We start from the raw sequence: 25,500 nt of genomic DNA on the forward strand, positions 1-25,500 counted from the left end.
ATATATCTAGGATGTGGTGGGACTTTTTGAGAATCATAACCTTAATCATCGGTCGTTGTTTCGACTCCTTGAAATATGGATTCTTATTCGGCAACACTTTCTATTTAAGTTAACTTTCGATGTAATTGCAAGAGGTTTCCCAAAAATCTATTAAATTTTTTTATCTTAAATGACAAAAGTTGATGTGAATTACATTTATGATTATGACTAATCTTAATTACGTGATATTTAAGGTAAATTTTATGACCTTGCGTCATCTAATTTTTCAAAACACCAAAACCCCCAGCTCCAACCTTCCTGGAGCCTTTCCCATGTTCTTTGGAATCTCCAACCCCCTCTCCCATGTCTCTCTCCCTTATGACTTAAACGATTCATCCAAACCAACCCCGAGCACGGAAAGAAATTAGAAACCCGTCTCCTATGAATTCCTTGTCCTTGTTACCCATCAATCTCAAGGACCAACTAGTAAACCCACGATTTGCCTCACGAAACCTACCCCAAAACTCAGTTCCTGCAGCCACCATTCCTTGTTAAAAATTTAAAATTTTATTCAATTTTATTTTTTAAATAAAAGAGTATATATAGGGATCATTGGTCGAGAAAGTTGCAACAAAGGCCAAGGTAAATTAGGGCTTGGGTTGCTAGCATGGGACGGTTGAGGGTCGTCATAGAGGAGAGTAAGGCATGAAATGGAGGTAGATATAGATCATAGGAGGTGAGGGTTTTTTTTCTTTGGGTACAACAGCAATACAGGTGTGGATGTAGCCTAACAAAAAATATGAGTTGACAAAAGGAGAAGAAACAAATATATGGTTTTTTTATATAAAATCTCCGAAGTGATGAGCCACATAAAAGGCTGCATTCATATTGTAACCGATTAAATGATCCCCTGCCAAAGGTTTAGCTCATCCTAATCTTTTTTAGCCGTAATATCCGTCCGATAAGTAGATCCCTAGTGATTGTAAGGGTTGTAAAAAATCATTGAAGCAATTAGCCGAGCCTCGCCACGGCGAGGTGACTAGCAGCTGGGCTGGTCGAGAGAGTTTAGGGGATATGAAATGTGAGTGCGGGGCGGAAGGAGGTGTTAAAGGGTTAATTAACTAGTTCTCGGGTCAGCGGTCTAGCTTATGAAGTGTGTGTGGGGTGGAAGGAGGCGTTAGTTAAGGGGTCTGGGCCTTCTTCCATTGGGCCTTTGGACCGGACGTTTGGTACCGATTTAAACGGGCTCAAATGAGGGCTTAGGGCAAGTAACCGAGCAAAACCGTGAGGCTTCTTCCCCCTCGCCGTTTTCCGCCTCTTCCTACGCGAAGACAGCGGACGTTGGGCGGCGGACGGCCGGCGAGAGGCTGGTGGTGGACGGCCGAGGTACCCCGCTCGCTCTCTCCCTCTCTCCTTTTGCTCTCCAAAGAGGTAACCGCCCATCTCTCCTGCTCTGCCCTCCTTTTTTTTTTTTTTTCTATTTGGGATTTGGCACCGGGAAAACTGCATTAATGAGTTCTTTATTAGCAACATGAAGGCGCGAGGCTGGAATAGAATTAGCACATGCTGATTCCAAGGCCCTTGCTTGTGTCATGCTAATCGAATTCTTGTTTGGAGTTTTGTCTGTGAGAAAACAGAAACTTCTACTTGACATGTTTCGTTGTTCTTTCTAAAGGAAAGAGAAAGAAAAAAAAAAAATGATCACAGTTCTTTGTTTATCCATCAATCTTTCCCTTAATGTCTTGTTTTGCACTATCAATTGGTTACTGGCATAACAATCTCCCAGAGAAATGCGAACAAAGAAAACAACACAAACACCTGAAAGTAGCTTCAAAGACTCCCGTACGTAATATCTATATATAAGATCTAGTGTTTGTAGTTACAAATATATTGGCTGATGGCTACATAAAAATATTGCTTTGATGATTAATTACTCACAACTATTCTAGAATTGCTTTGATAATTGATAATTGATAATTCTTCATTAGCTTTGATACCATGTGCTCATAAATATGCATTTTTTTGTGATTGTGATAATAAATATGCTAAAAGTTGTTAGAAAGTGCTTATATATTTTGTATTTTTAGTTATTTAAAATATTTATATTATTTCTCTAATATGGATATGTACTTAATTAATAATTAAATATTTATTGCGTCATTAATATGTGGCGGTTCAATTTTGGTTAATCCACTGGTCTATTCTCTTTGATTTTTTAATCCACTTATTTCATTAAAAAAGAAAAAAATGTCTTTTGATTTTAGTTCCTTTTTTTCATCGTTCAGATTGATGAAAACCCCTTTTTTGTTGCCTGAAATTCGGATTTCAAAGGAATGATAGTTTGCATTCCTTTTTTTTTTTTAGGATGCTAGTCTCATGTTTGATCTGGTAGCAATTAAAGAATGAATGTTGCTCTAGCTCAAATGGTGGGATTCGTACATTTGTCCTAGATTCTTTGGTTTGTTCATGCCCATAACCATATAATTCTTAAGCTTTACTTTGGAGTTTTTAGTTAATAAGAACTAGTTTTCATTCTTTTGGTAGGTTTCCTTGAGTTTAGAGTAGCTAAAGGAGTATAATAAGATGCCACGAACTAGTACACTGGAGTGCCCTGGATGCCCTCCTCTGAGAGTCCTTACGACTGATGTTCTTGGCCTCGTCAAAGGTGGTATTTGTAGCTGAGTTGAATTGTTGTCCATGGCTCTTGGGCCATGCTGTTTTGTTGCTTGATTTTGCTCACTATGCACTATGGCTTGCAGTACTTGAAGCTCGCGGAAAAGTCGGAACTCCAAAGGTGGTCGAAACATGGGGTCCACCAGATGCTTCACGGGGTGTGCTTGCAGCTTCCTATGCTGACCGCAACATTGACCCGGTTCGTCTGTAGATCATTTGGTAGCTTGTCTTATTTTGTAATGATGTTTTAGACCCTGATCTTGTGAACTGGGTAGCTCGTAGTTTCTCACAATGATGATCATGTGTAATCTTTGATATTTTTTCCTAAAGAATTATTGCTATTTTATTTCCATTTTTCTAAAAGGGAAACAAGTAGGACTGGATAGCAACCTGTCTGTGCCTCTCCATCAAGTCTTTGATTTACTTGAACACAATTGATGAAGATCTAGTCATATAACTCTGCCATTAGGATAAATAGTTTATGTGGATCAAAGTCCAAGATTGTAATGTGAGTCTAAAAGCCTTTACTACTTGAATCATCTTTATCATTGCGATATTGAAATTTCACTTAAGTTGTTTTGGTTATGAAAAAATTAGGATTAAAAGGAAGCATGCAGTCAAAGAACTTGTAATTATCATAGTTTCAGCAGAAATCAACATAAATGAAAGACGAGCTCTTGGGTTGGGTTTATCTTTTGCAAGAGTTAGGGAGAGTTCGTATAGCCTTTATTTAGCATTTTACGACCAAAGGACAGTGTTAATTTAGGGTTTTATGGAGAAAGAGGATTGTTATATGTTGGAGTATGTTGCGTTGGGGTCAAAATGGCACGACATTTTTCTTACAACAGGGGTTTAAAGCCACAAAGGCTGTTGATTACTGATCTAAAGGCTTGATACAGGCAACTCGCCAAGTAAAATATATCTATGGGTAAAATCTTCATGCTATATGCAAATGCCTACTATAAATCGTGATGGGGTTTGCCATTTGGTTGACTTTTATTTTGTTCTCCTTTAATATTTTCTTTTTTTTTTTTCAAATTTATGGTGAATCAATTGTCTATGGTTTTATCTTCTAGTTAAAGAATTGAGTATAACTTTGAATGCATTTGATGTCTCTTTGCTATTTGAAATGTATTTATGTTCACAATATACACTAACTTATGGCTGTTCTTTTCGCAGCTTTTGGCCATAGCACGGAAGGATGGTTTGGTGCGTTACACCTTGGAGCTATGAGATGGAGTGAATGCTCCTTATTTTCTAATATCTTCCCTTCTATTTTGGGTGTTCTCTCTTGTTTGTGCTTTACTTTATACGACATCTGGTCTATTCTTTGAACCACAGGTGGAGTTTCTGAATCCGTTAAATGGGGATGCTTTGGCCGCCACCAAAGTTGACGAGTCTGACTCTTTAAATGGTGCTCTTAAGGATGATCATATTGTTGGATTGCATCTTTTTAGGACAAAGAAAATTGAGTTATCTTCTAGGTAGGTAGTGAGTCAATTCAATTCTTTTTATTACTTAACCTTCTCTTATCTCCAACGGAATGAATATACATTTGTTATTGTTCCATGCTTCATAGTGTAATTTCACTTAGTTACATTTTCTCTTGTTATGGAATTTAATAAAATTCCCTATATTGTATGGATCTAAATTCTTAAGTATTGAAGTTTAATAGATATTGAGTTGATTATTTGGTTACGGAGTTTGTCAGTTCCTTCATGCCAAGCAAGGATTTGACATAGTTCATATTTTGATTTTCAGCTTGTTCTTGTTGTTGCTTTTTTGTCAGAGCATCTATTATCTATACAACATTTGATGATTATAAACATCTGAGAGGGTCCGACCATAGTGTATATGTTGAGTTTGGGACAATAGTCTCTCTCTAGCGATTTTTCTGTTTACTGGTCCCGGGCTTATTTCACTTGTGGAGCTTATTTTGTTGGGCCTATATCTTGAACAGCTGAATTAATGCATCTTTTTGGCAGCTAATTTCAGTGTCTGTTTTAATTTATCTGAAAAAAATAGTCTGGTTCCTTGTAGCAAATAGCATCAGCCTGAATTGTGGCGTTATCTCTTTTGGCTTTGCATTTTGGTGCTCTCACTTAAAAATGTAAATTATGTTTCTGTACCTAAACTTTGAATAGTGTTGGATGTCTTTTAAGTCAATAAAACTAAAGTGGAGTTAGACTTGTCCTTTTGTTAGATATTAGTCTAGTTACCCTTCGATGATATGGCTGTGGACCATCAAACGTCTGTTTGGTTGGATATTTCCATAAAACCAAGGTTTCTAGCATCAGTGACCTTGGCCATCTTGGTGGATGGCCGACACCAAGATGAACCAAGATCTCAGCTTGACTCGATCTATAATGAAAGAGGAATTAAATAGCAAGGAACCAAGATATTTCTTAGATCTTCCAAAATCCTGGCTCACGTTATAGGAACCCTGATATCAAAATCTTGGCCAATATAGTAAATGAGAGATTAACTTCTATTTAAAATATTAATCTGAATGATAATAAATAAAAAATCTTTTTGATGATTGTAAAGTCTGATTAGAAAATCTTGCCTAATATTCCTATTTTGTATCAGCCAATATATCAGTAGAAATTGGATTATATCGGCTGAGATTTATTGAACTGAGATATATGTTATGAAATCATGATTTGTACTGTCTTTTGTTGAATTCTTTGGCAGTTGTATTCTTCTTGGTTTGTTAATTAAACATAGGCCGTGAAAACAAAATTTCTCAACTGTACTGTTTTATGCATCTGTTCACTTCTGTGGGCATACGATCTAGTTCATCATATTCTGCTTAGACCTAAACTGTGACAATGATTGTTGTATTAAGCTGACAACTCGAGTAACATTGTTAAACAAGTCAATCAGTCGATCACCTTTAAATGGTCAACATCATAATTTGTCAAGTTGGTTCATATTGGTCACCTTGTTGGCCGTGTAATCCTGTTGAATCAATTTAACCTGTAGAAACAAGGATCACTTTTATTTCATATACTTTACAATTGTTTGCAACTTTGCATTGCATGGTATTTAGCTTCAGTTCATCTTTTAGGTCTTTGGTGAAGCATGCCTGGCAAAATTGTTAGGGATCAACCCTACGATTGCGGAATATAAAGGATAGTAGGAGAAAAAGGAACACGACAAAAACAATAGCAAACGCACAAGATACTCAAGTTTATGTGGTTCGGAGTCTTTTGCTCCTACGTCCACAGCCGCACAGATCAATATTTCACTATATGATCAAAGAAAGTTACAGAGATTCAAGAGAAGAGAACAAACTCTCTTTCTCACAGCAAACAATCTCTCTCAAGACGAGCAACATGTCGTCTTCCTGATGCACACAAAGGATCTACTTTTGGAACCTCTCGTTGATAAGTTCTAGGGTTTCTCTAGGTTGCAACATACCTCTCGTGTCCCTCAAGAAGTCTATATATACCTCCCAATCTCTTACTTTGATTAGGGCTCAAAAGACCTTAGCTTGGACCCGGTTCATAACTCAGCCTCGCGTGAAAATCGTGCTCGAGTCGACTCCCACAATTCTGCGAGTCGACTCGGCAACAGTCCACAGAAAATGCCTCTCTGTCTGCCTGTGGGAGTCGACTCCTGGAGTTCTCGAGTCGACTCCAACACTGGGGAGTCGACTCCAAGTCTGCTGGAGTTGACTCCAAAAAGCTGTGCCAAGTCTACCTGCGTGCCAGAGTCGACTCCAAGTCTGCTAGAGTCGACTCCGGACCTTGTTGAAGATTTTTTTCTTTGTTGATTCAACTCTAAATCTTCTCGAACTCTTTCCGGCTTGTCCCTTGATCCTCCACCACCATAGTGCACATAGGGGTCTAGAAAAAAAAGGGAATGGATCAGGCTCCACAACCCAACAACTCTCCCTTTTGGAGACTGATACATTCAGTCGTGCATCTATCTTAAAAATAAACAAACTTCCATATCTTGATCTGTATTCTCTGTGCGGCACCTCCATTCAACTAACTATCTTTGGAGGCCAATTGAGGCCATGCATCACCTCAATTTCTCTATAGTGACTGTCTTAGTCAACATATCAGCTGTATGTGCTTCGTTCTCGCATGAAACATTGGGTTCTTAGCTAAGTGAATAGCACTCTGACTGTCGCAGAATAGTACACTACAGTTTTGTTCTCTGCCCAGCTCTTTCAGAAGGTTCTGCAGCCAAATCATCTCCTTGCTGGCTTCTGTAATGGCAACATATTCTGCCTCAGTTGTCGAAAGAGCAACGATCTTTTGCAGTTGTGAGAACCAGCTCACTGCTGTCCCGCCTACGGTATAAACATACCCTGCGGTGCTTCTTCTAGTGTCAGTATCACCTCCTAGGTCTGCATCCACAAAACCTTGTAGTGTTTGACTGCCTTTTCTATAACACAAGCCTACATTTCTGGTACCTTTCAAATATCTTAGGATCCACTTGATAGCCTCCCAATGTTGTCTACCCGGATTGGCCATGTATCTGCTCACAGCTCCCACTGCATGTGCAATGTCGGGTCTCGTGCATATCATAGCATACATCAAGCTGCCTACGGCTGAAGCATATGGTACCCTTGACATCTTCTTCAGCTCCTCATCATCCTTGGGTGATTGCTCTTTTGAAAGTTTGAAGTGGCTCGTCAAAGGTGTCTTCACAGGATCTGCTTCTGTCATATTGAATCTATTCAACACCTTATCAATGTAGTTAGCTTGAGAAAGCTTCAGTGTTCCAGCCACCCTATCCCTTTCAATCCTCAGCCCAAGCATCTGTTTTGCTGCACCCATGTCTTTCATTGCAAACTCCCTTGATAGTTCTTTCTTCCATCTTTCAATCTCTTGTAGGTTCGGTCCGGCTATCAACATGTCGTCAACATACAAGAGTAAGATGATAAAACTACCATCAAGTACCTTAAGATAACAGCAATGATCTTCTTGACATCTTGCAAAACCATTGTTAATCATGAATGCATCGAACTTTTTGTACCACAACCTCGGGGCCTGTTTTAAACCATACAAACTTCTCTTTAGCTTACATACAAGGTTCTCCTTGCTAGGGATTGCAAAGCCGACAGGTTGCTGCATGTAGATGTCTTCATCAATCTCTCCATGGAGAAATGCAGTCGTAACATCCAACTGCTCTAAATATAGATTTTCTGCTGCCACAATACTCAGAATCACTCTAATTGTTGAATATTTGACTACCGGAGAGAAAATCTCAGTGTAGTCGATACCTTCCTTCTGTTGGAAGCCTTTCACAACCAACCTTGCTTTGTACCTTTTGCTGCCATCATGTTCCTCTTTAACTTTATAGACCCACTTATTCTGTAAAGCCTTCTTGCCTTCTGGTAGTGAACTGAGTTTTCAAGTTTGATTTCTATCCAAGGACTTCATCTCGTCCTTCATGGCTAACTCCCACTTCACCGAATCTTCACTTTCCATAGCTTCTTCATAACACTCGGGTTCACCTCCATCTGTCAATAGCAGATAATGTAAAGAGGATGAATATCTATCCGGTTGTCTCGAGATTCTTGTATATTTTCTCAGCTGCGGTATACTTGGTTGAGGTTGTGCCGCAACAGTTTCTGAATTTTCAGGATTTCTCTGAGCTCTTTTGGCAACGTCTTCTTCTGTAATCTCTTGCAACTCAACTTGTTGTTTTTCCTTGCTTTGCTCCCCTACATTCTCAAGATCTGAAGTATTCTTGTCCTTATAGAGAACTCGCTCATTGAATATCACATCCTTGCTTCTGATGACCTTCTTGTTCTGCCCATCCCAGAACTTGTAACTGTTGGGGGAAAAACCCCAAGTCATACCGCCACGGAGGCGCTCGACTAGAGAACGCCGACCGGAAAGGCGCTCGGCCAAAGAATGCCGACCAGGAAGACGCTCGACTAAAGGGCGCCGACCAGAGAGAGCGCCAAGAGGCGCCCAATCAAAATAACCAAGTAGAGATGCTCGGATAGGAAGAGCCGACCAGCGGACGCCGACCAGAGAAGCGCTCAACTAGAAAGCGCTGACTAGAGACAGCGCCAAATAGAGGCGCTCGGCTAGAAGGTGTTCGCCCAAAGGGCGCCGACCAGGAGTACTCGAAGCAACCCCGCCACAGGGCGCCCCTCTGGGCGACCAGCTCGGCTCGGCACCCTTGCCGAGCCGATGCCTTAACTAATACTCCTCCCCGCCAAGCTTTCTCGAAAGGTCCGGCGGCTATACACGCGACTCTACTATAGCCTGCCACTATCTCCAAGCCATCAAGGCATAAGATCTCTGCAGGTATTCGGCACGACCTGCCATTAATGCATGAGACTCCCTTAAGTCTCCGATGCCCCCAGTCATTTAATGAGCACGGCCCAAGACGATCTCCGGATCACTGAACCATCAGAGCGTATGGCTCTCCCTGACCGCCGGTTCATTCGGTAATAAATGCACTTATCATCCACGGACCCCAGGCCCACCACAGCCGGCGGTTCAACCACTCCAACAGGTCCGATCGACCGTGACAACTCCCTGATTCCGGTCCGATTCGGTCCCGTTCTCCACTACGCCATTAATGGGCCAAATCGTGCCCAATTATTACAAAAGAGGACAAACCTCCTGTCACCTCCCAGGTAACAAAAATCCTTCTATAAAAGGAAACCTGGGGGGAAAAGGAAGGGGCCCGGACAGAACCCTCCTGGACCGGGTGAAAAAGAAGCAAACAGCACAGACACAATAGAGGATATCACCCTCTTCATCTTCTTCATCTTATCCAAATATTCCTGCTGTCTTCTCCATATACTCTCTTCCTTGCTCTCTCCACATATCTGCCCCCTCTGACTTAAGCATCGGAGGGCCGGCGCCGGGGAGCCCGGCCACCGGCTTTTTGCAGGACTTACACCCCTCCAGGAGGACGTCACCAGTCGGCGCGCCGCCGACCACCGTCCCTGTAGCGAAGCTCCTCCTTCCCCGGCTTCGCGGTAGCCCCCGGGTCCAATTTCCAGCAACAGTTGGCGCTAGAGGAAGGGTCCGAGTTCGCTGCCATGAAGCTAAGAAGCAAAGGGGCTTCCAACGCCTCTCGACGTCCTCCACCCAGTCCTGGGCATTCCGTCCGGAACTCACCACCTCCGGCCGAGTCAACCCCTCAAGTTCGGCCGGAGCAGTTTGATGCCCTGGTGCAACAAGTGCAAGCCTTGGCTACCGCTGTCCAAAGCTTGCAACCCAGGGGCATCCCAACGGCACCGCCTCCTCCGGCTCCAGTCCAACCGGAGCCTCCTGCAAGCGGACTTCCCCTTCGAGGTCAGGACTCTCAAGTCCAGGCCTCCCTCTGGAGAGAGCACCCCGTCAGAGGCCATGGAGGCTGGCCACAACCTTCAGAAGCTGAGTCGGTTCCAGGGCAACCTGCACCCGAGCGAACCGCTGCAGCAATCCTCCAGAACGATGAACTTGACAGGAAGGTCGAGAAGCTGGAGCGCCAAATCCAGGCACTCCATGGCAGGAAATCGGGGCGCGATGGCGACTTTGAGTTTACTACGAAGTCGCCCTTCTCCCCGGAGATTGAAGATGAACCGGTTCCGCTACGGTTCAAGATGCCCCAGGTGGAGCCCTACAACGGCAAGGCCGATCCCCTTGACCACCTGGAGAGTTATCGGGTCTTAATGGCCCTACAAGGAGCCTCGGAGGCCATGATGTGCAAAGCTTTCCCGGCGACACTCCGAGGACCAGCCCGGCTTTGGTTCACCGGGCTGAAGCCGAGTACTGTCTCTTCCTTTGAGCAGCTCGGCAGACAATTTGCTGGCAACTTTGCCGCCAGCCAGCCCCAGCGGCAGACATCCGACTCCCTCCTTGATATCAAACAAACGGAGGGAGAATCCTTCAAGGAGTACTTGGACCGGTTCACCGCCGCAACATGGGAGGTCCGGGAGCTTGACCAGTCCATCGCGATGTCCGCACTAAAGACTGGAGCCCGGTCCTACAGATTCCTCTTCTCGATCGAGAAGAATTTCCCTGCGGACCTCACTGAAATGTTCGCTCGGGCGCGGAAGTATGCCAAGGCAGAAGAGGCCGTGGCGGTTAGGCGGGGCGGGACCGAGCAAAACCCCAAGAAGAGACGTCGCGAGGAGCGCGGCCAGCCCAGAAGCCCGTCTCCGCGACGAGCTAAGAATCCGCCCCGCCCGAGGTTCCCACTGCAGGCCCGTGCACCTGAAGGGAGGTATGAAAAGTATACTCCCCTCAATACTCCTCGGGCTGAAATCCTCATGGAGATTGAGAGTCGGGATTGCATCCGGCTCCCACCTCCGAAGCCAGACACCAGAATCCGGCGTGATGTCCGGAAGTATTGCCGTTTCCACCGGGATCACGGCCATGATACCGAGGATTGTTATCAGCTCCGAAATGAGATCGAAGCACTCATTCGCCGAGGGGTGCTCGATCGGTTTGTGCAAGGCCGGCGTGAAGGGAAGAAGCCAGCCGAAGGAGCAGCACAGCCTGAAGGTTCAAATGCCAACAGGCCCATCGCCGGCGTCATCAACACTATCCGAGGCGGGACCTCGGCTGGGGAAGCCTCAGGGGAAGAAGCCTCCTCAAAGCGCCCGCGCACCTCTGAAGCCATCTCCTTCTCAGATGATGATCTAGAGGGAGTCGAAACTCCCCATGATGATGCCGTGGTCATCTCCATGATCATAAATAAATTTGATGTAAAACGCATCCTGGTTGATAATGGAAGATTGTAAAATGGGGATGACAAAAGAATAGCTGCGGAGGATGAATGCTCCGTTAGTTGGATTTACTGGGGATTCAGTCCCAGTAGAGGGCGAGATCGACCTTCTGGTCACAGCCGGGCTCCCCCCTCGTGAAAGTACCGTGGGTATGAGCTTCCTTGTAATACGCCTGCCCTCGGTTTACAATGCCATCCTCGGAAGACCAGGACTCAACGCCCTTCGAGCAGTGGTCTCAACTCACCACCTGCTGATGCGATTCCCTACCAGCCAGGGAGTCGGTGAAGTTCGAGGGGACCAAATAGTGGCAAGGCGATGCTACCTAGCGACCCACGAGGCAAGACGACCAGCCGAGGTGCCTGCCCCAACGACTGACCAGCCTTCGACTGAAATTATGGAGGCGCGGGTCAACCCCCAGAAAGAGCGGGTAGAGCCTGGTGAGTTGTTAATTCAAGTTCCCTTACGAGAGAACTTTCCCGAGCTAACCGTGCAGGTCGGCTCTGGCCTTGGCGAACACGAGAGGAGTCGCCTCGTCAACTTCCTACGGGACAATATGGATGTCTTCGCATGGTCGCCTGCAGACATGCCGGGGATAGATCCGGAGGTCATGGTCCACCGGCTTCAGGTGAAGCCGACCTGCAAGCCCGTGCGACAAAAAAAACGAGGCGCCGCCCCTGAACGACAACGAGCAGCAGTCGAGGAGGTCGGCAAGCTCCTTGAAGCCGGCTTCATCCGGGAGATATCCTACCCGGAATGGCTCGCCAATGTGGTCCTCGTCAAGAAAGCTAGCGGGAAGTGGCGTATGTGCGTGGACTACACCGACCTGAATAAAGCCTGCCCGAAGGACAGCTTTCCACTTCCCAGCATCGACCAGCTCGTGGACTCCACCTCGGGTCACGAGCTGATGGCATTCATGGACGCCTTTTCCGGATACAACCAGATCCGCATGGCGCCAGAAGATGAGGAAAAGACAGCTTTCATCACCGACGGGGGAACCTACTGCTACAAAGTGATGCCGTTCGGTCTAAAAAATGCCGGGGCAACTTATCAAATGCTGGTCAGCCGGATCTTCAAAGACCAAATAGGCCGAAACATGGAGGTCTACGTGGATGACATGCTGGTGAAAAGCAAGGCGGCGCAAGACCACATAGCCGACCTCAATGAAGCATTCTCCACACTCCGAAAGTACCAGATGAAGCTCAACCCAGCTAAATGTGCATTCGGGGTCACCTCCGGCAAATTTCTCGGCTTCATCATTACACAACGAGGAATTGAGGCCAATCCAGAGAAGATCCGAGCCCTCCAAGGGATGACGCCTCCCAGGACGGTCAAGGAGGTACAGCGGCTCACGGCCGAGTGGCAGCCCTCGGGAGATTTATCTCCCGCTCGGCCGAGCGCTGCCTTCCATTCTTTGCAGCCCTCAAGAAGCAGAACTTTTTTTGGACGGACGAGTGCCAGCAATCTTTTGAAGAGCTCAAGCACCTGCTGGCTTCTCCTCCCCTGCTCACGAAGCCTCAACAGGGTGAGCTCCTCTACTTATATCTAGCTGTCTCCCCTGTAGCAGTAAGCTCGGTCCTGGTCCGAGAGGAGGGGAAACTTCAGAAACCAGTGTATTACACCAGCCGGGTCTTAAGGGACGCTGAGACCCGATACTCCAAGCTTGAGAAGACCGCCTATGCTTTGGTCATCTCGGCTCGGAGGCTCCGACCCTACTTCCAAGCTTATACAGTGGCTGTGCTGACTGACCAGCCGGTCAAGCAGATCCTGCAGAGATCAGATCGTGCGGGTCGGATCACTAAATGGGCCATTGAGCTCGGAGAATTCGACATCGAGTACCGGCCCAGACCGGCGATCAAAGACAAACACTCGCAGACTTTATAGTCGAGTGCACCATACCGGATGAGGTCGAGCCTGAACCTGAGCCACCGCTGGAGCAGACCCCGAGTTTGACATGGACTCTACATGTCGATGGCTCTTCAAACTCGGGGGGTAGCGGAGCAGGATTTATTCTCACCAGCCCGGAGGGGGTGGTCGCCGAGCAGGCCCTGCGCCTCGAGTTTCCTGCTTCCAATAACATGGCGGAGTATGAAGCGCTCGTCGCCGGGCTTAAGCTAGCCAAAGAGCTAGGAGTGAAGGACTTGAGGGCCTTCAGTGATTCTCAGCTCGTCGTCAACCAAATTGTGGGCGACTTCGAAGCCAGAGATCCGACCATGCAGAAGTATCTCCAGAAGGTACGGGATCTCGCCTCGACCCTGGACTCTTTCCACATTCAACATATTGCCAGGTCGGAGAATCTTAGGGCCGACCAGCTATCAAAGCTGGCGTCCTCTCGCATGAGCGAGCTTCCCAAAGAGGCAGTACTGGAATATCTCCAAAAGCCCAGCACAGACGAGCCCGAGCAGACCCTCTGCACCGAGCTCGAGCCAAGCTGGATGGATGAACTCATCAGCTATCTGCAAGACGAAACCCTCCCCGCTGATGAACGAGAGGCTCGCCGAATCAAGCGCCTCGCCACCCGGTACATACTATACGAGGGAAAGCTCTATCGGAGATCCTTCACCTCTCCCCTCCTCAGATGCCTTCGTCCAACGGAAGCTAATTATGCCCTGCGCGAAGTCCACGAAGGGATTTGTGGAAACCATCTGGGAGGGCGAGCATTGGCCCATAAAATTCTGCGCCAAGGATATTATTGGCCGACACTCCAGAAGGATGCTATGGATTTCGTCCAAAGATGTGACCGGTGCCAAAGGAACGCCAATGTTCAGCGCCGGCCCTCGGCTCCTTTGACTTCTATCAGCTCCCCTTGGCCTTTTGCCCAGTGGGGAATTGACATCCTCGGGCCATTTCCACTGGCCACCGGGCAAAGGAAGTTCCTGGTCGTCTCCATCGACTATTTCACAAAGTGGGTGGAAGCTGAGCCCCTCGCCCGGATCACCGAGCAGAAGATGCGATATTTCGTCTGAAAGTCCATTATCTGCAGATTCGGGCTTCCCCGCATCCTTATCTCTGACAACGGTCGCCAGTTCGACAACATCCACTTCAGGGAGTTCTGCTCCGAGCTTGGCATTGACCATCGCTTCACCTCGGTCGCGCACCCTCAGACGAACGGAGAAACCGAGGTAACAAATCGTACTATCTTGCAGGGTCTCAAAGCCAGGCTCGACAAATCCAAAGGACAATGGGTCGAAGACCTATACAATGTCCTGTGGGCTTACCGGACTACGTTCCGCGTCCCCACCGGCGAGACTCCCTTCAACCTAACATATGGGACGGAGGCCGTCATTCCACTAGAGATTGGGCTCCCCTCTCCAAGAGTCGAGCACCACGATGCCAGCTCCAACTCTTCGCAGCTCAGAGGCAACCTCGACCTGATCGAGGAAACAAGGGAGGTCGCCCGAGTGCGTATGGCGAGATACCAGCAAAAGACAGCTCAGTACTACAACGCCAGGGTCAAAGTCAAATCTTTCAGACCAGGGGACCTTGTCCTCAGAAGAGCTGAAGCCTCCCGACCAACTGAGCAAGGGAAGCTGGCCCCGAATTGGGAAGGACCATACCGAGTCACGCGCATTCGCCGACCCGGAACTTATCAATTGGAGTCTCTAGATGGGACTCCCATTCCGCGGAGCTGGAGCTCTGAAAATCTCCGCGTGTACCACCAGTAGAACCCTAAGGGGTTCCCCATTATTCAACCATTGAATTTCATTCTATGAATTTCATTTCACAATAAACTGATGGTTTGCGAACTTATTCCGAGCTCACCAATTTTCCTGATTATCTCATGGCATCAGGTTTATTCTTCTTCCCTGACCACGGTTGGGATGCCCCGATGCCTCGGGATGATGGAGTACCTGCGTGGACTCCCTGAAGATGTCCGTGAGTTCGTGGTGCGCTCTCCATCAACCAACGAGCTCGGCTCGTGCTCCTACCCCGACCTCGGCCGGGATGCCTCGAGACGTCGAGATGCTCCGGTTTATCGGGATGCCCCGAGACGTCGGGATGCCCCGGTTACCGGAAAGCTCGAGACGTCGAGATATGAGTAGCGGTCCTCTCTGACCGGACGAGCTCGGCTCGTGCTCCATCGGCTATGAGTAGCGGTCCTCTCTGACCGGACGAGCCCGGCTCGTGCTCCATCGACTATGAGTAGCGGTCCTCTCTGACCGGACGAGCCCGGCTCGTGCTCCATCGACTATGAGTAGCGGTCCTCTCTGACCGGACGAGCCCGGCTCGTGCTCCATCGACTATGAGTAGCGGTCCTCTCTGACCGGACGAGCCCGGCTCGTGCTCCATCGGCTATGAGTAGCGGTCCTCTCTGACCGGATGAGCTCGGCTCGTGCTCCATCGACTATTGAGTAGCGGTCCTCTCTGACCGGACGAGCTCGGCTCGTGCTCCTACCCCGACCTCGGCCGGGATGCCTCGAGACGTCGAGATGCCCCGGTTTATCGGGATGCCCCGATGCGTTGGGATGCGGTCTTCATTGACCAAGACGAGCACGGCTCGCTGTCCGCCGGCTCCAGCCGACGAGCTCGGCTCGTTCTCCATCGCCGGATTTCTCTGCCTATGTCCTCGAAGAACGGACCCCGAGCAGAGGAGCGTCTTTAGTCGCCTCGGCGCAAGGACGCATACGGTACCAGGTACCCGTTTATTTAACGTCTTTACATTATTCTATTCTTGGATTTCTCTGCCGACATCCCCAAAGAACGGAGTCCGAGCAGAGAAGCGTCTTCAGTCGCCTCGGCGCCAGGACGCATACGGTACAAGGTACCCATTTGCTTAATGTTTCTACATTAATGTCTATATTGTCTATTCTATTTTTGGATTTCTCTGCCGACGTCCCCAAAGAACGGAGTCCGAGCAGAGAAGCGTCTTCAGTCGCCTCGGCGCCAGGACGCACACGGTACAAGGTACCCATTTGCTTAATGTTTCTACATTAATGTCTATATTGTCTATTCTATTTTTGGATTTCTCTGCCGACGTCCCCAAAGAACGGAGTCCGAGCAGAGAAGCGTCTTCAGTCGCCTCGGCGCCAGGACGCACACGGTACAAGGTACCCATTTGCTTAATGTTTCTACATTAATGTCTATGTTGTCTATTCTATTTTTGGATTTCTCTGCCGACGTCCCCAAAGAACGGAGTTCGAGCAGAGAAGCGTCTTCAGTCGCCTCGGCGCCAGGACGCACACGGTACAAGGTACCCATTTGCTTAATGTTTCTACATTAATGTCTATATTGTCTATTCTATTTTTGGATTTCTCTGCCGACGTCCCCAAAGAACGGAGTCCGAGCAGAGAAGCGTCTTCAGTCGCCTAGGCGCAAGGACGCACACGGTACAAGGTACCCATTTATTTAATATTTCTACATTATCTATTCTGTTCTTGGATTTTTCTCTACCGATGTCCTCAAAGAACGGACACCGAGCAGAGGAGCGTCTTCAATCGCCTCGGCGAAGGAGTGCTCATGACAACAACACATTATTATACTAAGTCCGGTGAATTCCCGTCACGAGCTGACGAGCATTCGACCCATTCGATGGAAACGAATCTGGTCCGCCCCGGCCACGCGAGGATCGAAGTTCACTAACTTCACCCAAAGTTTAAGTCCCAGTGACCGCTTTAGAGCTTGGTCGAAATCTGGGCTAGGCTCGGAAGGACTCTCCGAGCCCAAATCCTTTGAGCACAAGCGTTGCTTTACCGCTGGTCGAAGGGCCGAGTAATGGAGCTCGGCAAGCCGAACCTAAACCCAAACCCTGTGGCGGGCGAAATTAGAGGCCATAGAGCCCATCTCCTTGGAGCCTAAAATGGATCCGAGCAGGAAAACTTGGGACTATAACAGAATAGTTTCCAAAAATATGTATTCATTTCAAAAAGGCCCGTAGGCTAAGTACAAAATTCGGGTTCGGCCTTTACAAGTACGGGAGGCCATCCCGACTTTACAAAACAAAACAAAATTACACTCTAAGGCCCGAGCCCGACCACTTCGGCTTCGGCAGTGTCGGGAGCGGCGGGCTCAGCAGTCAGGACCTCCTCGGCCTCGGCAGCGATGGGAGTAGCCTCGAGGGCGGCTTCGGTCGCCTCGGCCTCCGGAGCATCCGCCTCCGCATCCGGCCTTTCGACCCCTGCTCCCGGTTGGAGCAAGTTCACATCAAAATCCGGGAGGAGCCGCCGCAATTGATTGCGGAAATCCCGGAAGCCCTGGATCAGCCCATTCACGCCCTCCTCTTCCAGGAGGTCGCGAAACTCCTCCGACTCGCGAAAGAGCGCCACCGCGCTCTGAGCTTGCTCCCGAGCCTCGAGCTCCCGAGCCTCGTGGTAGGTGGCCTTCTTCTTGAGGGTTTTTATTTCCCGCTTGAGCTTCGAATGTCGGAGGCGGGCATTCCCCACCTCCTGCTCGCGGGAGGCCAGCGCCTGCTCGACTTCGGCCAATCGAGCCTCAGCAGCGCGCAGCTCGGACCTCGCCAACGCATGCGCACCCTTTTCCTCATCGAGCTCGGCGGTAAGGGCTGGAATCCTTCCCTCGGATGCTCCGACCTTTTCTTGGAGCACCTGTCGTTCGGCCTCAGAGGCCTGGTACTTCGCTTCGGAGGCCTGGTACTTCACCTCGGCGGCCGTGTACCTCGTCTGGGCCTCGTCATACCCGCGCTGGCACCTCCGGGCCTTCTCCCGGTATTCTTGTACTAGGTGCATCAGCATCTCCGTCTCGTGCAAATGCTGTAAAAGAGACGAAAAGAAAAACATAAGGCGCCACTAGTAGAAAATCTATACAGATTACACAGGTGGAGAATTTTACTTACCCGGACGGCGTTGCAGCGGGTAAAGTCCATGAAAGCATTATAGCTCATGGACTGCATCATGGCCCGGTCGGCTGGGAGCAGCGCGACCCGGAATATCTCAAGCGCTACCCGAGGGTTTTCGAGGGCTGAATCACCCTCGAACACCGACCAGGTGGGTGCAAGGGGCACCCGTTCCACCGAGCCCGATGGGCCCGGGAGGCCAGCATCGGCTGGCCTAGGCGGAGCTGACCCCGAGGCTCCCTGACTGCTCCCCGGCTCGGAGCTAGGGGGCTGGGGTCGCACAAGCGGCCGATCTGACCGCCGCACAACTATGGCGGGGCGTGCAAGCACGGAACCCGCAGAACTCCTCCCCTGGTCGGCAACTGAAGCGTCCTGCCGACCAGGATTCTGCGTCAAGGGCGCCGGGCATGGGGGCGCCATCGAGGCTCCTCTGGAGCCCGAGCCCCCGGAATCCGCGCCCTCCCTCCGACCAGCTTCGGGGCGCGCGGGGCGAGAAGGACCCGCCTCGGAGTGAGCGGGGCGAGAAGGACCCGCCTCAGCCACTGCTGCCGCCGGAGGCGCCGGGGTCGCCGAGACCTTCTGCTTCTTCCTCGGCTCGGTGGGCTCGCCCGAGAGCTCGGCTGCCCTCTTTTGGAAGCGGGCGTAGAGGACTTCGCTTTTCGTCACCATCTTTGCGATATCTGCAAAGGCAAAAAGGATTAGAACATTAGAACAGTAAGGAAATAAATACACCTTGAAATTACTCTTACCATGGGGACGCGCCGAGCTAAAGCCCACGTTTACCAAAGCGTCCTCACATATGAGGCCGTTCAGTAAGATGCCGTCCCCGAAGCTGCGGATGGCGTCGAGGATCCCCTGCTCACGTGGAGAAAGTCTGGGGGGTTTGTTGATGGACTTGAGCTGAGCCGGTCCCCACCGTGGGTCAAACCCCCAGGACTGTGCAGAACCAAGGAAGAAGAATTTCTCCTTCCAGCCATGAATGGATGAGGGGGCACCATGAAAGAGTGGCCGACCCGCCCGAAGGGCGATGTAAAGCCACTCCCCGTCTTCCGGATTCGACTTAAAAATAAAAAGTCGCCGGAAGACGTTGACAGAAGTCGGAATCCCCTGCAGTAAACACAGGGATAGAAAACCGACCACCGTCCTCCAGGCGTTCGGAGTGAGTTGCGCCGGAACCAACTGGCACACCGTTAGCAACTCATTCACGAAGCCGTGAAGAGGAAATCGGAGGCCGGCCCAGAGCGATTCCAGATGCACTCCGATCCGGCCTACCGGAGGATCGGTTATCCGGTCCCTCCGCCTGGCGGGCTCCAAACGGAACCCGTGAAGAGGGAAGAATCACTCTTCGGTCATCTCGACCTCCAGGACGCTCATGGTGGACTCAACTTCGCTAGGGAGAGAACCCATTGCAAGCGAGAAAAAGAAATCAAAAAGAAGAGGGACCTGAGGGAAATGCCGGAGAGAAAGAACTTCGGTCTGAGGAAGACTGGAAGGAAAGCTGGAAGCAGAAGGCAATAGAAAGAGGACAAGGGGCCAGGGGAGAGTTTAAATAGACCTCCCCAACGGCCCAGATTAGCGAGAAAAATGCTGTATCCTGTTTAGATGGCGGCGCGTGTCGGTCCAAAAGACAGAACGACGCATTTAATTAGGGCTAGCGCTTCGGACGCCGAAGCGCCCCATCGGATCGTGCGGCCCCATCATGAGCCCACGACGAGAGGACGCTTCGCAAAAAGTGTCCCAATAATGAGACTCTTCGGGAAAAGAGAGACGCCGCCTATTAAAGGCACCTCAAAGCGCTCGATAATTCAAAACGCGCAACAAATTAAAATTTTCGGAATCCGTAATGCCCCAACTAAAGCTACTTCCCACGCTCCAGCTGGTAGCCAACTGGAACTCGGAAGTCGGGAGGTAGTGTTGGGGAAAAAACTGTAGGGTTTTAGCATGTTATAATGCGCAGCGGAAGTTAGGAATTTTAAAAATTTCTTGATAAAGTTCCTTAACATAAAACCCTTATAAGCCAAGATCACCTTAATGGAAGCAATCAAATAATATAATATAAATGCAGAAATAGAAGAATACCTCTAACGCTAATCCAATATGCAGAATTTCCACTAGGTGCCCAAGTGTTCACCCTCCAACGTTAATCCACACGAAAACTTGATTTAAGTCTTAAGCTCCAAAGACTTTGATCCTTAATGCAGAATTCTTAAAGAACTCTAATGGCTTGCTTTCCTTTCTTTCTATTTTTCTTTAACCTTCTAAAATTACTTCTAATCCTTTTGTCCTAAAGAAGACCACCTTGTCTTGGCTTAGGACACACTAGAAGCAATGCTAGAAAGAAAGAAACTAATGTAAGAAAGAAAGAAGAGAGGAGTGGGGTGGAGTTGGAATGATGAAACCCATGGAGTGCTAGCCTATTTATAATAGGTGTAGGGATGCATCTCCAAGGGATGCATCCCATCCACACATCCTTTCATGAAAAGACATCATCTAAGGGCCATATCAAATAAGAGGAGGTGCAGATCAAGTGAAGAGGTGTATCAAATGATATGTCCTTTCATGTGGTGCCATATTTTGACCAAGTCAACATCACATGCTAATCACATGTCCATCATGCCTCACCTCTTGATCTTTCATGATGATGATCCAAGGGCTCCAATGCAAGGCGCCATTTACTTGACCCATTATGTCTTCATCCAATGGTGGGATTAAGATCCAATGGTCAATTATGATAGCCATCCTCTAACCCAATCCAATTGGGTTAAACCAACTCTCCATTATGTCTTCATCCAACGGTAGATCAAGATCTAACGGTCTAGATTGAATGATTTATTAAATCTAATCCAATTAGACTCAAACCAAGCCAATTAGGTGCCAACTCTTGGCTAACCCATATTAGAAGATGATCTAATCAAATTAGATCAATTAAGAATCAGATTCGAATCCAATTCGAATCAAGAGCTAAGGGTTTGCAACACCTGCTAGGATGTCTATCTTGCAAACATGATCTAATCCAATTAGACCCTTAATAAGTTTTCTTGTGTGTGACCTATTGGGTTCCATACTTAGCCAGCAATAGGTGTGAGTGCAAGTTGACCCAACTTGATTAGAACTCTTCTAATCGATTTAAGTCCAAACTGCGCGAACCCAAACTTAACAATTAGAATCCTTTCTAATTGGTGATCGAATTAAACTCTTTAATTCGATCAAACCTATAAGACAAGATTGACGTCTAGCAACGTGTCATGTCTACCCGGAAAATATGGAATTTGGTGGAAATACCAAAAATACCCTTCAGTGGCAAGTTACCGTGCAATTCAATCATTTAATCAAACTGCATCCCGAATATGTATATGAGTATGAATATATGTCAAACTCAATTTTATATTCATATATTTCTCAATCTTCTAATGATAATTCGAATAATGAAATATTAGAAACTCTTTCTAATTTTCATTGTGCTTTGATCAAAGACTTTCTGAATTATCATATGATTAGAATAAATAGGATGCGATCTTCTCTTACTAGAAGTGATTAATTCCTTGTTGACCTACTCATAACCTTCGTACACATTCCACCATATCCAGAAGACCTCGTACATAACTTATTGTCATGAATGAGTGGAAACCAAAATATGGATTTATGTGCACAAGATACTATGGTGATCTCAGGTCAAAGGATCAGTTGCACAACTCCCACTAAGAGAATCATCTTTTGACATGTAAGTAAGACTTCATAAGATTTCTCTTTGTAGGTCAATTCAGTGAACTCATTTCTCTAATGAGCACCCACATCTTTGTATTAGTGTCTCCACACAAGTGATTGTGAGATCAATCACCCTCTGCATCGAGCATACATAAGATGTGCCAGTCTTTCCGGTAAACATTGATCCTCGACTCAATGTACCAATGACTGGGAATATTTAAGATTAGGATTTTAAGATTTTAGGTCTCACTAGTATGATCTCATCATAGCCTCAAAATCATTGTCTTAATCTAAGAGGTTCATCACAAATATAATCAACAGCATATGATGAAACACAATGCCTTTATTTATATTAAATGTCATGTACATGATTTAGAAAATCAAAAGAAAATCCTTCACAATACATATTGCGATTGGCTTGTAGGGCATCTACTCTTTCAATCTCCCACTTGCACTAAAGCCAATCGCCCTTATATTTCATCCCCATACAATCGAGGTGGCGATCGAACTGCTGTTGTGGTAGAGCTTTAGTGAACGGGTCTGCTAAGTTGTTCTTTGTGTCTACTCGTTCAATGACTATGTCTTGTCTCTCGACAATCTCTCGAACGAGGTGGAAGCGTCTTAGAATGTGCTTGGATTTGTGATGAGATCTTGGTTCCTTTGCTTGAGCAACAGCTCCAGTGTTGTCACAATAAACTGGAACTGGTCCAGCAATCTCAGAAACTACTCCCAACTCAGCGATGAACTTCTTCATCCAGACAGCTTCCTTAGCGGCTTCACTTACAGCGATGTATTCTGCCTCAGTAGTTGAGTCAGCTACAGTTTGCTGCTTGGAACTCTTCCAGCTCACTGCACCATCATTTAGGGTAAAGACATACTCTGAAGTGGACTTGCTATCATCTGGGTCTGATTGAAAACTAGAATCAGAAAATCCTTCTAGTTTCAACTCAGATCCTCCATAAATTAGAAAAATATCTTTAGTCCTTCTTAAGTACTTAAGAATATTTTTCACAGCTATCCAATGATTTTCTCCTGGATCAGCCTGGAATCTGCTTGTTATGCCTAAGGCATAAGCAACATCAGGCCTAGTACATAGCATAGCATACATAATTGATCCTACTGCCGAAGCATAGGGAATAGAATTCATTCTATTCCTCTCTTCAGATGTCTTAGGAGACATCTTCTTAGAGAGACGTATGCCATGACTCATAGGTAAGTAACCTCTTTTACTTCCTTCCATGCTGAATCTTTTCAGCACACGATCTATGTACTTAGATTGGGACAAGTCTAACATCCTTTTAGATCTATCCCTATAGATCTTTATACCAAGTATATAGGATGCTTCTCCCAAGTCTTTCATGGAAAAGCTTTTTGATAGCCAAGTCTTGACCGATTGTAACATTGGAATATCATTTCCAATGATTAGTATGTCATCTACATACAATATTAAGAAGACAACGGCACTCCCACTAGTCTTCTTGTACACACATGGTTCATCCACATTTTTGATAAAACCAAACTCTTTGACTGTTGTATCAAAACGGATGTTCCAACTCCTCGATGCTTGCTTTAATCCATAAATGGATCTCTTAAGCTTGCATACTTGATTTGCTCTCCCACTTGAGACAAATCCTTCTGGCTGTGTCATGTAAACCTCTTCCTCAAGATAACCATTAAGGAAGGCGGTTTTGACATCCATCTGCCAAATTTCATAATCATAGTATGCAGCTATTGCAAGCAAAATTCGAATAGATTTAAGCATGGCAACTGGTGAAAAAGTTTCATCATAGTCAATTCCTTGCTTTTGTCTGAAACCTTTTGCCACCAATCTAGCCTTGTAGGTTTCTACTTGGCCATCTGCTCCAATCTTCTTCTTATAGACCCATTTACAACCTATAGGATTTACACCTTCTGGTGCATCAACCAAAGTCCATACTTGGTTGGTATACATAGAGTCTATTTCGGATTTCATAGCTTCTAACCATTTGTTAGAGTCATTACTCATGATAGCTTCCGAATAGGTCAGAGGATCATCATTTTCGACGATGTGGGCTTCATCATTCTCAATGATAAACCCATATCTCTTAGGTGCATTTCGCACTCTATCTGACCTTTGGAGAGGAGATGTGTGTTGTGGTTGTACTTCATCAATGGGTACATCTGGTTGAAGAATTTCTTGTGTTTCTATTTGTAGGTCTTGAACTTCATTAAGTTCAATTCTTCTTTCACTGCCCTTTTCTAAGATAAACTCTTTTTCTAAGAAAGTGGCATGCCTACTAACAAATACCTTTTGTTCAGTAGGGTGATAGAAGAGATATCCAATACTTTCTTTGGAATAACCTATAAATGTACATTTATCTGATCTAGCACTTAGCTTATGTCCAAAATTTCTTTTGACATATGCTTGGCAGCCCCATATTTTAAAATATTTAAGATTGGGCTTTCTACCTCTCCATATCTCATATGGAGTACTAGATACAGATTTTGAAGGTATCCTGTTTAGCACATATGTAGCAGTTTCTAAGGCATAACCCCAGAAGGAAATAGAAAGATCTATAAAGCACATCATGGACCTTACCATATCTAATAGAGTACGATTCCTCCGTTCAGCTACACCATTTAGTTGTGGCGTATACGGAGGTGTCCATTCAGAGAGAATGCCCTTTTCTTTAAGATGATTTAAAAATTCACTAGAAAGGTATTCACCTCCTCGATCAGATCGAAGGATTTTAATACACTTTCCGGTTTGTTTTTCAACCATACTTTGATACTCTTTAAACTTATCAAAGGCTTCGTATTTATGTTTCATAAGATACACAAATCCGAACCTTGATAAATCATCAGTGAATGTGATGAAGAGTATCCGCCTCTAGCTGGAGTTGTCATAGGACCACATACATCTGTATGTATAAGTCCTAATAACTCACTTGCCCTTTCTCCATGTCCAATGAATGGAGACTTGGTCATTTTTTCCATAAGACAAGATTCACAAGTTCCTAATGATTCATAATCATAAGGATCAAAGAACTCTTCTTTGTATAACTTGTTGATTCTTGATTCACTTATGTGACCAAGTCGGCAATGCCAAAGGAGGGTATTATTCACTTCCTCTCTCTTTCTTTTATTGCTTTTATTAATATGAAAGACATTGTCATTAAGTAATAAAACTAGAAGACCATTTTCCATAATGCCATTGCAAAGATGCTTTTTAGAAAAATAAATAGAGCAACCATTGCCCTTTCCATTAATTTCAAACCCTTTCTTTAACAACAAAGGAATGGAAATTACATTTCTAATAATTTTGGGCATATAATAACAATCTTCTAATTGTAGGAGCTTTCCCGAAGGCAATTCCAAGTTGTAGGTTCCAACAGCTTCAGCCTGGATGGACTCTCCTCTAGCGCCATACAGCTCGAAGTCACCTTTCTTCAAAATTTTAATTTTCTGTAGTCCATGCAAAGATTTGCAAATGTGAAAACCACAGCCGGTATCCAATACCCATGAATTTGAATTTGAAGAACTTAATGACAAGTTGGCATGTAACATAAACATACCTTTTGATGCAACTCTTGCATCGGTCTTCATACTTGCAAGAAAACTCTTGCAATTCCTTTTCCAGTGGCCAGCTTTGCCGCAATGAAAACAGGTACTTGATCCG

The 25,500-nt window shown here is 46.6% G+C and overlaps 1 protein-coding gene across 3 annotated transcripts in view; it reads left to right on the top strand.

Annotated features, from left to right (window-relative positions):
- Window positions 1-1,206: 1,206 nt before the first annotated feature.
- The window catches only part of LOC103719683, a 51,193-nt gene continuing 26,899 nt past the window's right edge, over window positions 1,207-25,500 (top strand). The window contains exons 1-5 of one of the 3 annotated variants that reach the window (XM_008809042.4): window positions 1,207-1,410; window positions 2,524-2,644; window positions 2,739-2,851; window positions 3,832-3,861; window positions 3,994-4,136. In XM_008809042.4, coding sequence (XP_008807264.1) covers window positions 2,563-2,644; window positions 2,739-2,851; window positions 3,832-3,861; window positions 3,994-4,136 — 368 coding nt within the window. In that variant the 5' untranslated portion in view covers window positions 1,207-1,410; window positions 2,524-2,562. Of the gene's footprint in view, window positions 1,411-2,343; window positions 2,438-2,523; window positions 2,645-2,738; window positions 2,852-3,831; window positions 3,862-3,993; window positions 4,137-25,500 lie in introns of those variants that run through there. The other 2 variants (XM_008809044.4, XM_039119470.1) reach the window with 2 other exon arrangements.

This window comes from Phoenix dactylifera, unplaced genomic scaffold (genome assembly GCF_009389715.1).
Source record: "Phoenix dactylifera cultivar Barhee BC4 unplaced genomic scaffold, palm_55x_up_171113_PBpolish2nd_filt_p 000557F, whole genome shotgun sequence".
NCBI classification, from domain to species: Eukaryota; Viridiplantae; Streptophyta; class Magnoliopsida; order Arecales; family Arecaceae; genus Phoenix; species Phoenix dactylifera.